The sequence below is a fragment of the Anser cygnoides genome, chromosome 29 (assembly GCF_040182565.1).
Source record: "Anser cygnoides isolate HZ-2024a breed goose chromosome 29, Taihu_goose_T2T_genome, whole genome shotgun sequence".
NCBI lineage: Eukaryota > Metazoa > Chordata > Aves > Anseriformes > Anatidae > Anser > Anser cygnoides.
This window is the reverse complement of record NC_089901.1, coordinates 769,099-786,096: the sequence shown is the minus strand read 5'-3', so window position 1 is coordinate 786,096 and position 16,998 is coordinate 769,099. Positions and strand designations below refer to the sequence as shown.

Genomic DNA, 16,998 nt, shown 5'->3' with positions numbered 1-16,998 from the left:
GGCTTTGGGCAGAGTGGTGGAGATGGATCCCAGGTCGAGGAGGGCGAGGTTGAGGAGGAAGAAGTACATGGGGGTGTGGAGGCGGTGGTCGCAGGCTACGGCGGTGAGGATGAGGCCGTTGCCCAGGAGGGCATCCAGGTAGATGCCCAGGAAGAGCCCGAAGTGCAGGAGCTGCAGAGCCTGTGTGTCTCCAAATGCCAGGAGGAGGAACTCACTCACAGAGCTGCTGTTGGGCATTTGCTGACTTTGGACACAGTTGTCTGTTGAAAAGAAGGTAGAAAAAAGTCACAAGAGACTTTTCTGAGGAAAACCTATTGCAAGTCTTAGAGCACTGTCGTCCCAAGCCTTTCTCTTTGCAAGAGAACCTTTCTGCAGCTCTCTTGCTTGAGCTGTGGCTGATGCTGTCTGAGAGTGGCAGAGACTGGGAGAAGGGGCTGCTGTGGGCTCCAGAGGACTCCTTCCTTCTGTGAAGCAGTCGGGAAGCAGGAACATGGGGGAAATGCAATTTCAGTCCACTTATCATATCCATGAACTTTTCAGTGTTGTTGCAAGGAACTCATTCAATCACAGTGTAGAGAAAGGCAGATTTTCTTTTGCTTAGGACAACAATCACACTGTTGTGTTTCCCAAGAAGTGGAGACAGCTGAGAGCAGAGAAGCCCCAGTCCAAGTGCAGATGGACAGAATCCTCACCTTGTCCCTGGGGTCTTGAGCAGGATCTCAACTCTTCCCTCTTCTCCAGGGATGCAGAAGCCTCACTCCAGCTACCCACAGAGAGCCATCCAGCAGCACAGACATGGTCTTAGCATGGAGCCGTCTTCTCCTTGGAGCACCTGGATAACACAAGGATGGCACGAGAGAGCTGTATCCTGCTGGAGAGCAGCCTGCAGCCCATGAGGATGCCCCACAAACAGAGCTGGGTATCTGCAAGCTGGGGTGTCCCAGCATCCCGACTGCATCTCCTGCAGTGTCTGGAGGAGGTTGGGCCACTCTGCTCTTGGCTTACTGGGGTCACCTGGATTATGGCTCTCCAAGGAGCTTCTGCCAGACTTCCTCACCTCACAGTGCCATCCAGCAGGAATCTCAAAGCCTACTCCATTGCCTACTGCCCTCCCAGAAACAAGACCCAGGAGAAGACCATTCCAGAACCTGCAGCTGCATGGCCCTTCCAGCCAGAGACTTACCTTGTCAAGGGCTGTGCAGATTTCTCCTGCAGTCAGCTCTCAGCATCTTCCCTCTTCCAAGTGCCTTCAACCCCCATCTCCTTCTCTCCTCTCTGTCTCTCACTTGTAGTCAGAGCCCTGCTGAGCTGTGCAGAGAAGCTGCTCCTGGGCAGAGCTGTCTCCACAAATGGGCCTTTATGAGTTTTCTCTGACTCAGGAGCCCAGCCCAGCTCAGCACCAGAGGCCCAGCCCAAGGCATTGTAATCACCCCTCTGGTGGCTTTGGTAATGAACCCACAAACCTCAGGCACTGAGAGACAATCGAAGAAACCTCACAAGAAGTCCAAGTCAGATGCAAGTTTCCCCGCCCCAGGGCCAGCACTGACACAGCCTCCCTTGGAGCTCGTTAGAGCAGAACATTGGAGGCAGTGAGGACAGGTAGACAAAGGCAATGTGAAGGTGACACTGATATGTAGAAAAACTGGATGCGTTTCTCCAAGCACAAGGGCCAGGTCTTGGCCACTGGCCCCTGGGAATGGAAATCCTTTCCCTTCACACTTTGCTCAGGGCTCTTCGTGGGGCAGCAGGAGATGGGGATGTGCATTGCCAAGTACAGGACAATGGTATGACCCCTGCCTGGTTCATGAGTGGGGTCGAGGAATCCATGAGGCCCCGGTGCTTTAACGACAATCTGTCTCCTCACAGGCCTCAGTGGCAAAGACAACAACCATAGCCACAGACACAAAGACCTCGGTCCTTTTGGGACTATCAGCCTTGACAGAGCCCCTGCTCATCTCCACATCAGGCAGTCCTAGGGACTCCCAGACCTGCACCTGTTTCCCTGCTGCCTGCAGACCCCTCTCCATGTCATGTCACACCGGATCTGAGCTGAGTCTGATAACTCAGATCGTCTTGGTGGCCATGCTCCTCGTAAGGCAGCTCTGTAGGAAGCTGGCCTGGTTCCTGGTGAGCAGGCACCACTACTTGTATAGCATCCCTCATGGTGCTCAGGCCCTCTTCCTCCTGGGCACTGCTCACTCAACAGGGTCCCAGTCTGCCCTGATGTGTGGGGTTCCTCTTCCTCTGGTACAGGACTAGGCTGTTCTCCTTGTAAATGTCAAGAGGTTTCTGTAGGAAAAATCCTGGTGTTTCCATTCTGTCAGCTGTTAATGTCCGCAGGCAGATGGTTCACCCTGGTTGTGCTGTCTCTGACAAGATAACAGCTTCAGGAGTTGCAAGACAGTTTGGTCAGTACAGAAGTAACTAGGTGAATGGAATTCAGCACAGAGTCACAGAAGGGTAGGGGATGGGAGGCTTCCAGGTTCCAGCTTTCCTGTGTTATTCATGCATGCTGTCATTTTGTCTGAAGATGCATCCTAAATCCATAACGCTTCATCATGCCAGCTACTAGGAAGAGAAATTAAGTCTATCCCAGCCAGAAGTAGGACTATATATCCATGCCTTATTCCATACTATCTATGTCATGCTTTGTTCCAACATTTTCCATTTAATCACAACCACCTTTCTTTTGACTTACTCACAGAGATACCATGACCTTAGTCTATAGTGTCCTGGTTTTGGCTAGGATCGAGTTAATTTTCCTCCTATTGCATGGTATGGTACTGTGATTCGGATTTAGGATAAGAATAATACTGATAACACACTGATGTTTCAGTTATTGCCTGGGAGTGCTTACACTTAGCCAAGGACTTTTCAGCTTATTATACCACCCTGCCAGCAAGGAGGCTGAGTTTGCCCAAGAAGCTGGGAGGGGACAGAACCAGGACAGCTGACCCCAAGTGACCAAAGGGAAGTTCCATACCATATGACATCATGCTGAATAATTAATATGGGGTGACTGGCTGGGGTTGGGGGAGACCACTGCCTTGGAACAGGATATAATAACAACAGCAATAACAAACGTAAATAGCAATGAATAAATAATACATATGCTTAATAAATAATATTTTTTAAAAATTATTTTCTTCATTTTCTGTTCTATTAAACTGTATTCATATGAACCCACGAGCTTTTACTCTTTTTTCACCTCACAATTCTTTCCTCCATCACACTGTGGGGGCGTGAACAGCTTTGTGGTGCTGGGCTGCCTACCAGGTTACAGATCTGACCAGAGCATATAAAAAGAAAACTGATCTAAGCCTTACATCACTCTAATAGCTGCTGAACATAATGTTGATTTTTTTTATCTCAGGTCTGTTTGTCTTGTTTTCAGAATTGTGTTGTACAGCATACACATTATTTACTGTAGGTATTCCCTGTCATGCTCTTTATCTTTTCTAGCAGCTGGTTTCAAGTTTTTATTTTGCTGTACTGTGTAGCAATGAGTTATGATAGCAAAAATTACTGGTCATGAGACTAATCTGGTATTTGTACTCAGCATTGCCATCATGTCCATGCCTTGAGAACCATCTCTTGGAAACTATTAAGAATTACATTCTTTACCTTTTCTCCTCAGGGATCTTATCTGTGGGGGACAATAGCGGGACATTTTTCACCACTTCTTCACTCTCCCTTTCTCCTTCACCTCCCCCTTCTCTTCTAGGCTAGTTATAATAGCTCTTCAAAGCTTTGAATATCCTTAGGATGGTCAAACAGGCTGGCCATGAGCCAGCAGTGTGCCCCAGTAGCCAAGAAGGCAAATGGGATCCTGGCGTGCATTAAAAGGAGCGTGACCAGCAGGTCAAGGGAGGTGATCCTCCCCCTCTACTCTGCCCTGGTCAGGCCTCACCTGGAGTACTGTGTCCAGTTCTGGGCTCCCCGGTACAAAAAAGACAGGGATCTCCTGGAAAGAGTCCAGCAGAGGGCCACAAAGATGGTACAGGGTCTGCTTCCTGTGTAATAACTGGTCCTGCTAAGAAAAGATGATGGCTGATAGTAGTAGGAGACTCTCTTTGAGAGGCACGGACCCAATCCACTCTTGAGGAAAGTCTACTCCTTGCCAGGCCTTCATATCAGGGTTGTTACCAAGACACTGCCAAGCCTCATACAGCTGAAGGACTGTTATCCACTGCTGCTGTTTCATGTGGGCACCAGTGATGCAGCCAGGATCAGTCTGAGGAGTATCAAGAGGGATTACAGGGCCCTGCGAGCAGCAGAAAAGGAATCCTGATTACAAGCAGCTTTTTCATCAGTCGTGCTGGTCAAAGACAAAGGGATGGAAAGGGCCAGTCAATTCTAGCAAATCAACAGATGGTTGCAGGACTGGTGTCACAGACAGAGGTTTGGCTGCTTAGACCATGAGACTGGCTTGGAGAACCCAGGGCTGCTGAGGGCTGCTGGGGTCCACTGTCAGAGAAGGGGAAGAATATCTGTAGTCATAGGCTTGCCGAGCTGGTGAAGAGGGCTTTAATCTAGAGCTGCTGGGAGAGGGGAACCTCAATCCATCCTGCTCCTCCCAGTTTGATGCTGGTGTCAGTGATAGATGCCCAGAGCCTGTAGGAGGGTCATGGGTCAGCAGGAGAGTACCTGAAAAGCAGCCCAAAGGAAGTCCAGCCACTGCAGCCAGTAAATCAGCTTTATCGGGGGCCCAGCTGGGGCTGGGTCTGGGTCTGTGAGGGAGCTTTCCCTGAGTGTCTTCTAGGACAGCTTCAGGCACACAGCTTCTGGATGTGAGCATGATATTTTCTCTGTCCAAGGAGCTGAGAGAATGCCAACAGGCACGGCGCTGGAACACTGACTGTAAGGTCCCTCCTGCCCCAGCACCTCTCAGGGCTGGCACAGAACTGAATCCTGTGCTTCAGAGAGGCTGGGAGTCCAGCAGCAGTACCATGGGCTTGAAGGATCATAACCAGCTCACTTCTAGCTGGGCAGGTCCTGGGCCAAAAAGGGGATGTTTTTTAGGTGTGGTATTATAAGCTTAGTGATGCCTTGGAAATTCCTAATCCAGTAGGAAGCAAATGGCTGTTAAATGGCCTGTGATTAAATAGTTGACATGGCTCCTGGTTCCTTGGCTCCTGGCTGGGAGCAGTACCCATTATGTGCCATATAGGAAGAGGTCTTGAATAAGGGTTGTCATGTCAGAGGTTTCACCTTTTTCCTAAAAAAAGGTCTTCTTTTAGTTCTCCACACAAAAGTGTCCGATGCCCTAGGGGGGATGAAGCCTGCATGACGGACTGCAAAAAGTTATCCAGGAGCTGTAGGAGCCATTCTAGATCCATATCTGGTGGGTAGGAAGAGCACTTTTGGGTTGGTTGCTGGGCACATTGTGCAGGCTGCTCCTAGACAACTTTGTACCTTTTCCCCTCCTGACTACAACACCTCTTCTGTCTCAGGATTGGAGTAGCCATCAGAGGTGAGACAGATACTCTGACATCATGAAAACCATCAGAAAGGTGCCCTGTAGAAGATGACTGATATGGGGAGGTCACGAGAAGCCTGGAGAGGAGAAGTGTGTGATTTGGGGGAGGGAAGAGTGGCTAGGCCATCATGAAGTAACAATTTTGAAAAGGTAAGGGGGTTCAGGTAATATTGATGCTGCTGCAACACTGACTCTGAAAACAGTCCCTTTAGACTCTTACTGTGTTTCTAACCCCTAACTGCTACTCCTCACCTTGACTGTAATCCACTACTCTCCTGCTGTACCTCAAACCTTCCCTTGAAGCCAAAGCTCAAACAATAAGCCTTTACCATTAACCTCTCTCTCACCCTAATCCTTGTCCTTTTCACTAGGATTGAAATACTCTATTTAACCTTAGTACTCAGGCCAGCCCTAAACAAAACCCTATCCCAAAAAACTTTCCCATACCCTAAATACGGACCTGAACACCCTAAGCCTGTGTGCTATGCCTAACCTGGGAAAGCTCTAATCCCTAAGCCTTAACCAGTATCCTGGTTCCTGGGATCTAAAACCCTCACCTTCATCTCCTCTCCTACCTTTAACTTAAGCTGTTTGCCCTCTTGGTAGGAATCATAAAGTTGCTGAGCAGTCGTAAAGAATGCAGTCACGCATCTGGTTGCTCAGAGAAGCTGTGGTTGTCCCATCCTTTGAGGTGTTCAAATGATGTGTTTGGGGAGAGCAAAATGATGTTTCCAAATTTTGCTCACAGAGGGCTTTGATTCCAAAAAGCCATGTGTGGTGGTTTTACTCAGGTGGGCGGCTGAGCTCCACCACAACCGCTCTCTCACTCCCCCTCCTCAAAGAGGAACGGGGAGAAAATACGATGAAAAGGGCTCAAGAGTTGAGATAAGGACGAGGAGATCACACAGTAATTATCGTGACGGGCAAAACAGACTCAGCATAGGGAGATAGTAAGATTACTAACAAGCTAGAGAAGCGAGAAACAAAGAGAAGAAACCAAAAGCACCTTCCCCCCCATCCACCCTCTTCCACCTCCTCACCCTGAGTGGCACAGGGGAACAGGGGAATGGGGGTTATGGTCAGTCTATAACGCTTCTTCTCCACCGGTCCTTCTCGGTCACTCTTGTTCCCTGTGCTGTGGGGTCCCTCCCACGGGGTGCAGTCCTTGGTGAACTGATCCAGCGTGGGCTTCCCACAGGCAGCAGCTCTTCAAGAACTGCTCCAGATATGCGTCCATACTACGGGGTCCATTCCTCAGGAGCAAACTGCTCCAACCTGGGTCCCCCACAGGCAGCAGCTCCTGCCAGGTCACCTGCTCCTGTGTGGGCTCCTCTCCACGGACAACAGGTCCGGCCCGGAATCTGCTCCAGCAGGGGTCTTCCACAGGCCGCAGCCTCCATCGGTGCAGGTCCACATGCTCCACTGTGGTCTCTTCTACAGGCTGCAGCGTGGAACCCTGCTCCACTGTGGTACTCCATGGGCTGCAGGGGGACAGCCTGCTTCACCATGGTCCTCACCACAGGCCGCAGGGGACTTCTACTCCTGCACCTGGAGCACCTCTCCCCCTCCTTCTTCACTGACCTTAGCACCTGCAAGGCTGTTCCTCGCTCCTCTCACTCTCCCAGCTGCTGTGTGGTGCAGATTTTTTTTTTTTCCCTGTCTTAAATATGCTCTCACAGAAGCGCAAACAACACCACTTATTGGCTCAGTTCTGGTCAGCAGTGGGGCCCTTACCAAACATGGGGCAGCTTCTAGAACCTTCTCACAAAAGCTACCCCTATGGCCCCCTGCTACCAAAACCTTGCCACGTAAACCCACTACACCATGGGGACATAGTCCTAGGCAGACCCCTGTGGATCTTTCACCATCTCCAGGAGCACTGTGCACCATCACATAAAGACTCAGACCAGGACATTCCTTTTTGCATTGCCCCATGCCATACTCCCTTTTGCCCATGCAGAGCCCAAGCGGAGCAGCAGAGCCTCACAAGGACTATTTCTTCAGCCTGCTCTTCACGTACATTTGGAGAAAAGCCCAAGCACAAAACAGCAGCACTGAGGAAATCCACATTTATTACACAGCTTGGACATGGGATATGCCATGCTGTACCATACTGATACATAAGTACAATACATACATGTACAAAGGTGTCTGTGTAAGCCAGACTGATTCTATGCCACCAAGAAGTGGAGTGAAAGCAGACATTCTGGAACTTTAGCTGTAACAGATTGCACAATAAATTGGAAAATATTTTGAAGATGTGGAATCTTATTTCAGCCAAAAGACTACTGATTGAATCATCTTCTTCAGGATATCTTTGAGCTCCTGATTCCTCATGCTGTAGATGAGGGGGTTCACTGCTGGAGGCACCACCGAGTACAGAACTGCCACCACCAGGTCCAGGGATGGGGAAGAGATGGAGGGGGGCTTCAGGTAGGCAAAGATTGCAGTGCAGATAAACAGTGAGACCACAGCCAGGTGAGGGAGGCATGTGGAAAAGATTTTATGCCGTCCCTGCTGTGAGGGCATCCTCAGCACTGCCCTGAAGATCTGCACATAGGACAGCACAATGAAAACAAAATAACCGAAGGCTAAACAAACACCAGCCACAACCACTCCAACTTCCCTGAGGTGGGCATCTGAGCAGGAGAGCTTGAGGATCTGAGGGATTTCACAGAAGAACTGGTCCAGGGCATTGCCATGGCAAAGTGGTAATGAAAATGTTGTGGCAGTGTGCAGCACAGAATAAAGAAAGCCACTGCCCCAGGCAGCTGCTGCCAACTTGGCACAAGCTCTGCTGTCCAGGAGGCTCCTGTAGTGCAGGGGCTTGCAGATGGCAACGTAGCGGTCGTAGGCCATGATGGTAAGAAGAGAAAACTCTGCTGAAATGAAATAGAGTAGCAGAAAGACCTGTGCAGCACATCCTGCAAAAGAAATGGCCCTGTTGTCCCAGAAGAAATTGGCCATGGCTTTGGGCAGAGTGGTGGAGATGCATCCCAGGTCGAGGAGGGCGAGGTTGAGCAGGAAGAAGTACATGGGGGTGTGGAGACGGTGGTCGCAGGCTACGGCGGTGAGGATGAGGCCGTTGCCCAGGAGAGCAGCCAGGTAGATGCCCAGGAAGAGCCCAAAGTGCAGGAGCTGCAGCTCGCGGGTGTCTGCGAATGCCAGCAAGAGGAACTCGCTCACGGAGCTGCTGTTGGGCATTTGTTCCCTCTGGGCATGAGGACCTTCTGAAGGATGAAAACGTAATGACAGGTTAGGAGAGATGTCTCTGAGAAGACCCTCTGCCATTACCTATAGAATCCCAACTCCCTCAGTTGCTTCAGGAAGAAGACAGCTCTTTCCCCAACCCTAACAACTGAGTGAGATGATACTTGACAAATTTAAATAGGTATTTGGCACTTAGTTCCAGTGAAGATACCTCCATTGAACATCCCTGTGAATTAGTGCCAGGATAGCGCTGACCCATACGAGCATCAGTAAGAGAGCAGACATTAAGAGCCCCTGGGACAGGCAGAAAAACTTAGAAGAATCCTGCGATGTTCCTAAGAAATGAAGCAAGGAGAGAAAGGCAGACATGTATGGCGTGAAGCCTTCTCCCTACCCAACTTTGCTTGCCACCTCACAGTTAGCACCACTGCAAGGCTGGTGATGTCAGCTTCTTTGCTGTGCTCCACACTGCAGTACAATTCACCTCTCCTCTCCAGGAGGTGCAGATGCTGAGGGGTTTACTTCTGGCCTGGGCCACGAGGCAGCAGAGACAAGGGCTGTGCTGGGTGGGAGAGGAGACTGGGGCTTTGTTCTGGGGAAGGCACCTGCACTGCAGGGGAGGGCAGAGAGCTTCCTGAATCCACCTCCCACGGCATTTCTGAATCCATTTTCCTCTCATTCTGCACGTGTGTCTCTGTTTGCAGATGCCCCTGCTGGGAACTGTCTCTGTCCACACGTCTCTTCCCTGTCCATGCTCACAGACCCAATCTGACCTGCTGTGTGCTCAGCTCTGCCCTGCAGACTTCTCCTGGGTACAGGGAAAGGTCTGGAGACATTGCTCTGTTTGCATGTCCTGATGAACAGCTTCAAAGCACCTAGAGGAGACAACAAAACAGGATCAGTCTGTAATCAGAGATGAGCGGAGGGACTTTCAGAGGCTCCGCACCAACCTATGTATCTTAGTATAATGCTCTAGGAGTGTCAGTCTCCTAGAAAAATATAACCACAACATTAGTATGCAATCCGCCACATCACTGAAGCTGGAAAATGGAGACAGAGACACCTAAAGGGTGTCTAATAAAGATAGTCTCTGTCTTGAATTTCTACTTGAAAAGTCCTCTGTGCGATGCCCTGGGATGCTGTGCGGCTGTGAGCAGCCTGCCCCAGGCAGCAGGCAGTGGGCCCCTGCGATGTCCTGCCGGGGGGGGGGGGGCTCCTTCCACCCACAGCTTCTCCCCACAGCCCCTGGGCAGCTCCCCAGGCAGGCTGAGTGCTGAGCCTGGAAGGCGGCAGAGGCCCTGCCCCGCCACACAGCCCCTGGGGCACAGCAGGGACCCTGCTCTGCACCACATGGGCACTCCTGCAGGTGCCCTGCAGCACCTTCTCCTCCACACTGCACAAGCCACGAGAGACATCATGGCAGCTCCTGGCCAGGCAGAGACATCCTGGATCCAGAAAACCCTTCCAGGAACCTTCCCTGCACTGTCCTGAAGCCAGCGACTTACCATGTGCAGAGCTGTGAAGGTTTCTCCTGCACTGAGCTCTCCTCTCCTCCAGGCGGCCTGGAATCCCCTTCTGCTTGGGTGCCTGCAGTCAGAGCCCCCAGCCCTGCTGTGCTTTGCAGAGGAGCTGCTCCTGGGCAGAGCTGTCTCTCTGCACCAGGGCCCTCTTGCCAGGAGCTCTCTCTGTCCCAGGAGCCCGGCCCAGATCAGCAGCAGAGGCCCAGCCCAAGGCATTGTAATCACCCCTCTGGTGGCTTTGGTGATGAGCTCACGAACCTCAGGCAATGAGGGGCAATTGAAGAAATCTCTCAAGAAGTCCAAGTGTGATGCAAGTTTCCTGCAGTGTCCTCCTGAGGGCCAGCACTGAAATAGCCTCCCTTGGAGCTCGCTAGAGCAGAACATTGGAGGCAGTGGGGACAAGTAGACAAAGGCAATGTGAAGGTGTCACTGATGTGTAGGAAAACTGCATGTGTTTCACCAAGCACAAGGGCCAGACCTTGACCCCCTGGCCCTTGGAAGGGATATCCTTTCCCTTCACACACTGCTCAGGGCTCTTCCTGGGGCAGTAGGAGATGGGAGTTTCTTTCTCTTCATGTCCAGTCTCAACATCCTGAAGTAAACTTTGTGGCATTATTTCTGTTTGATGCTGTTTTCCCCTACAGAAGAAAACTACAGTATCTCCAAAACCACCCTTCAGGCAGCCTCAGGCTACTTTTGCTCTGCTTGGATTCTCCATGCCACTGGGCGAGAGAAACCCAGGTGTCTCGGTCTCTCTACACAGGGCAGGTGCTTTAGGCCCTGAACCCCACCTTGGCAGAATCTCTCTGGGCACTATCCTGAACCCCACCAAAATGAGGAGCTACGCACTGGGACACCCATGTGCAAGTGGTGTCATGAAGGGATGAAAGACATGGACTCCTGGTGGCTCTTGAACAGGAGACAATTATTGCCCTTTTTCAGTACTACATATACTTTCCCCGTAGCCCCACACGCTGTCCATGCACCTGAATCTGTCATAGAATTGGTTAGAGACCCTCAGACACACGCCTCGAGCCAGCCAGCAATTGGCCACTGCCCAAAGCTCATCTTTAACACTGTAGCCGATTTACTTTATCTCAACCTTGCTCAAGTTTTTGTTTCTACCGCTTGTTCTACCGCATTGTCTCTAATTCAGGGACATGTGAAACAGTGTGAAGCCACCTGCAAATTCCTTTCCCACAGTGTCACACCAGATCTGAGATGAGTATTATCATACTCAGATTTTCCTGGTGGCCATGCTCCTCCTAAGGCAGCTGTGTAGGAAGCTGGCCTGGTTCCTGGTGAGCAGGCACCACTGCTCACATGGCATCCCTCGTGGTGCCCAGGCCCTCCTCCTCCTGGGCACTGCTCACTCAGCAGGGTCCCAGTCTGCCCTGATGTGAAGGGTTACTCTTCCACTGGTGCAGGACTAGGCAATTCTCCTTGAAAATGTCAAGAGGTTTCTGTAGGCAAGTTCATGCAGTTTCTCAGAGTTCTCCTGGACAGATGCTGCATTCTGTCAGCTGTTAATATCTTCAGGCAGATGGCTCACCCTGATTGGGCTCACAAGATCGCATCATGAGAAGTTGCTGGATAGTTTGGACAGTACAGGAGTAACCAGTTGAATGGAATTGTGAGGACAGGCTCACAGAAAGGTAGAGCATGGAAGGCTTCCAGGTTCCACCTTTTCTGTGTTTCTCATTCATGCTGTCATTTTGTCTGAATCTGTGTCCTAAATGTTGTTAGGCTGTGCAAGGACAAATTTAGAAGGGCCAAAGCGCTAGTGGAGCTCAATATGGCAAAGACAACTAAAAATGTTTTTATAAATACATTAAAAAAAAAAAAAAAAGAGAATTAAGGAGAATCTTCATCCTGTATTGGATGTGGGAAAACAGAATTAGAAGAGGTGAGGAAAAGGCTGAGGTACTTAGTGCATTCTTTACCTCAGTGTTTAAAAGCAAGACCAGTTGTTCCCCTTGTACTCAGCCCGCTAAGCTGGTAGATAAGGACCTTGAGCAGAATGAAGCCCTCATAATCCATGAGGAAATAGTTAGAGAACTACTATTCTGCTTAGCTGTACACAAGTCTAGGCAGCTATTTGGGCTCCACCTGAGTGTACTGAGGGAGCTGACTGAAGTGCTCACCAAGCCGCTATCCATCATTTATCAGCAGTCCTGGCTATCAGGGGAGGTCCCAGTCTACTGGTGACTAGCAAATGTGACGGCCATCTACAAGAAGGGCCGGAAAGGGGATCTGGGGAACTACAGGCCCATCATTCTGACCTCGGTGCCGGGGAAGCTCATGGAGCAGATTGAATACCATCACACAACACTTCCAAGACAACCAGGAGATCAGGCCCAGTCAGCATGGGTTTATTAAAGCCAGGTCCTGCTTGACAAATCTGATCTCCTTTGAAGACAAGGTGATGAACTCTGTGGACAAGGGAAAGGCTGTGGCTGTAGTCTACCTAGACCTCAGTAAGGTTTTTGAAACCATTTCCCACAGCATTCTGTCAGAGAAACTGGCTGCTCATGGCCTGGATGGATGTACTATTCACTGGGTTAAAAACTGGCTGGGCGGCCAAGTCCAAAGCATAGTGGTGAATGGAGCCAAAGGCAATTGGAGGCCAGTCACTGGTAGTGTCCCCCAGGGCCAAGGACTGGGGCCAGTTCTCTTCAATATCTTCAGCAATGATCTGGATGAGGCGATCGAGTGCACCCTCAGTAAATTTTGCAGATGACACCAATTTCAGGGTGAATGCTGATCTGTTCAAGGGTAGGAGGGCTCTGAAGAAGAATCTGGATAGGCTGCACCCATGGGCGGAGACCAACTCTATGAAGTTCAACAGAGCTAAGTGCTGGGTCCTGTACTTGGGGCACAACAATCCCATATAATGCCACAGGCTGGGGGAAGAGCATGTGGAAAGCTGCCCGGCAGAAAGGGCCCTGGGGATATTGGTGGATAGTTGGCTGAATATGAGCCAGCAGTGTGCTCAGGTAGCCAAGAAGCCCAACAGCATCCTGGCTTGTCCCACGAATACTGTGGACAGCAGGAGTAGGGAAGCGATTGTCCCTCTGTACTTGGCCCTGGTGAGGCCACACCTCAAGTACTGTGTTTAGCTCACAGGCTCCCAGCACAAGAAGGACACAGGTCCATTAGTTCAGAGGAGGGCCACGAGGATGATCAATGGGCTGGAGCACCCCTCCTATGAAGACAGGCTTAGAGAGATGGGGTTGTTCAGCTTGGACAAGATAAGGCTCTGGGGAGACCTTACAGTGGTCTTCCGGTACCTAAAGGGGACTACAGGAAAGCTGGGGAAGGACTCTTCATCAAAGAGTGTAGTGATAAGGACTAGGGATAATGATTTTAAACTGAAAGAGAGCAGATTCAAATTAGACATTAGAAAGAAGTTCTTTACTCAGAGGGTGGTGAGGAACAGGCTGCCCAGAGAAGCTGTGAATGCCGCATCCCTGGAGGTGTTCAAGGCCAGGTTGGATGGGGCTTTGAGCAACCTGGTCTAGTGGAAGGTGTCTCTGCCCATGGCATGTGAGTTGGAATTATGTGATCTTTAAGGTCCTTTCATACCCAAACTGTTCTGTGGAAAGAAGAAGCACGGCACTATACCAGCTACTAGGAAGAAAAATTAACTCTATCGCTGCCAAAACTAGGACAATATCCACCCCTCATTCCATACCATATACATCATGCTCAGGTCCAACACTTTCTAATTAATCACCACCACCTTTCCTGTCTTTTGATATGCACACAAAAATATCATCTCCTTAGTCTCTTTGTGTCTATGATAATAATAATAATGATAATAATGATGATGATGATGATGATAATAATAATGATAATAATAATTCCTTTTGTGTCCTGTGCAACTGCCCTTATCTCAAACCACGAACTTTTACATTTTTTTTTCCTCCCGGTTCTCTCCTCCATCCCATTGGATGAATAGCTTTGTAGTGCTGAACTGCCTATCGGGTCAAACCAAAACAAGTTTTTTTGGTGCCTAGCGTGGAGCACAAAGTTTGAGATGACTGATCTGACCACAGCGTTTTAAAAGTAAATTGTTATAAGCATTAGATCAGTTTAACAGTTGCTGATCACAATGTTGACTTTTTGATCTCGGGTCTGTTGTGCTTGTTTTCAGAATTGTGTTGTATAGCACATTACTAACTGTCTGTCTTCCATGTCATGCTTTTTATGAATTCTGGGGGCTGGTTTAAGGTTACTGTTTTGCTGTATTGGATAACACTGACTTATGATAGGATAAAATTATTGCTGCCTCCATAACTCGGGAACCATCTCTTCATCTCTTAGAAACTATTAAGAATTACACTCTTTTACACTCTCTGCCTTTTATTCTCAAGGAGTAAATCTATGCAGGGTGGAGGGGGATGTTTTCTTCCACTTCTTCACTCTCCCTTTCACCTTCACCTCTCCTTTCTCCTCCAGGCTAATTACAGTGGCTCTTCAAAGCTTTGAACATCCTTGGGATGGTAAAACCAGCATATTCCTATTTTGATATTTCCTGAATGTGTTTGAGGTTTTGTTTAAATTTAAACAACTACTTCAGCATGCCATCCAGAGATCTGCCCCAAGGCAGGAGAGTTAGGAGTGGCAGGGAGTGTGGGAGGATATGGGCAGGCACCTAGAGCAGTGGGCACCTCTAGCATTTTGGAACTTCACCTCTAAGTGCAGAATTCTAAAAAAAAACCACTGTGAAATGCTTGAAAAAGGTGTGTGGTCACCCTGGCAGTTCCAAAGAGACACAAATCACTGCAATGACCTATGCTTAACAAGCCACTGTCAACACTTCCCAGACCCCTATGACTTTTCCTGCAGGCACACGACAGCCCCAGGAGCCATTACAACCATTGTCAAGGTCCCAAAAGCCACTCCAAACCCTGAAAAAGGTCCTGCAGGCACTCCATCTTCTGAGATGGGCCCAAAGTTAAATGACCCCTGTGACAGAAACTATAGCCACTCCAAAACCTGAGATAGGCCCTGCAGCCACTCCAACTCATCCGAAAGACCCTGCAGCCAGAACAACTCCTGTGTTGGGCCCTGCCCCTCCTTCAGAGGAGAAGAAACTCCTACCTACACAAGAAAGGAGTAGGAAAAAGATGAGGCAGGTTTCTCCAAAGAAGGGCCATCATGGAAGCAGGAGGACAAAGAAGAGATCATATAAACATCAGAAACCAAGTGAACCCTTTCCCAGGGTAAGCTATGAGGTATGGGAAAAGATTTCAGCCATCATCTTGGTGAGTATGTTGTCATCTGGCTGCTCCAGTGTGGGGAGAAAGGGCACAATAACCTGGAATTAGAGGAGAGGGAAGGCAAGAAGCTGGAATCCCTCTTTAGGGAAGGGGTGATTGACAAAGCCATTGGAAAAGGGCACAAGGAGCTTACTTCTGTAAGGAGTCAAGGGGACAAAGATCTTGTATGTCAACCAGGAAAGTGGACAATCATGCAGAGGGGTATCCAGTACGTGAGGGAATTAACAATGCTGGAGGTGATTTGTATAAACCGACAACTTACAGCTATCCAAAGATCCAGGTGAAGTCAAGTGCACACGATCCACGTGGCAGAAGTTTGTACAGAGCACACCATCATCATATGCCAACTCATTGGCAGTAATGACCTGGAAAGACCAAGAGGAACCCACAGCAGATGAATTGGCTAGGCTACTATGGCATTACAAAGTCTCTCTTCTTCCCTATGGGCCTGCATCTCGTCTTGAGAGAAACTTTCTTGTGAGGTGCAAGAACTACAAGAGAATACATCTTCCTTCCCACCTGCATGAACCAATACCTCAACTATCAGGTGTAAGCATCACTCTGCTCAAGAAAATTGATATAGTGGGTGCATACTACCTCTCACACTGTGGTTGTGACTGTGTGACCATGAAAAGACCATGAGAAAATGGGATGGAAAAATCTACCTCGACCTCCAATCTACCTCCTGCCAAGTGCAGGAGAATGATATGACCCCTGCCTGGTTCATGGGTGGTGGTGAGGAGGCAACGAGGCCCTGGTGCTTTATCGATAAGCTGTCTTCTCATAAGCCTCAGTGGCAGAGACAACAGCCAGAGCCATGGACACAAAGACCCGGATGACTTGCGGAAAACGGACTCCACAATCCATAAGATTGTGAAGTAGGTATGTTTACTCAGCGCTGGGCAGCACTGGGGGTAGTGCCACTGAAGTCGTGCGCATGCAACGCGGCAACTCGCCATGGTTATATGCAGTAAAGAGTTATATATGCATGAAGTTTCACAATGCGCCTATACATATGCATAACCTGTCCCCGCTTCATATTAAAATTAGTTCCAAGAAGTCGTCTCCATAAACTCATCCTGGAGGCGCTTTTACAGTGTCTCCTCGCAGTGGTCACCGGGGATCGTGGCGATGAAGGTAGGTGACTCTTACGTGTCAACACTAGTTGGCCTCTTATCTTTGCACAGACTCTGTTGCTCCTTGGCTCTTGTCCATCCGCAGGACTAGTAGTTATAGCCAGTTTCTTAAGATAGGCTCACATTCTTATCAAGAGACTAACCTTGGTAAGGGACCTAAGGCTTCTTGCTTTAGTTAATTTGCACAATGCACAATAGTTCCACTAGTTTAATACTGTCTAACTCCCTATCTCAAAGGGATGACCTGTCATCTACTTCAGAAAGAGCTCAACTCACATTCCACTTTACAGACATTCACATAGGACTGGATTAGGAATTTCTGAGGCACTATTTACCTCATAATACCACACCTACAAAACACCCCCTTT

At 49.4% G+C, this 16,998-nt stretch overlaps 1 protein-coding gene across 1 annotated transcript; it reads right to left on the bottom strand.

Moving 5' to 3' along the window:
- Window positions 1-5,505: 5,505 nt before the first annotated feature.
- Window positions 5,506-8,770, bottom strand: LOC106049601 (olfactory receptor 14C36-like). The gene is made up of 2 exons (XM_013201967.3): window positions 7,769-8,770; window positions 5,506-5,685 (listed from the first exon to the last, which is right to left on the bottom strand). Exons 1-2 carry the CDS (start codon window positions 8,768-8,770, stop codon window positions 5,506-5,508), a joined length of 1,182 nt encoding a protein of 393 aa, XP_013057421.3.
- Between the last annotated feature and the right edge of the window lie 8,228 nt (window positions 8,771-16,998).

Excerpts from the sequence above, each read along its gene's own strand:
- LOC106049601 (XM_013201967.3), bottom strand. The coding sequence starts at position 8,770 with ATGGCAGAGGGTCTTCTCAGAGACATCTCTCCTAACCTGTCATTACGT. Across the intron at positions 5,686-7,768 it reads TGAAGAAGATGATTCAATCA|GGACTGTTTTCAGAGTCAGT; the intron begins GTAGTCTTTTGG and ends AAGAGTCTAAAG.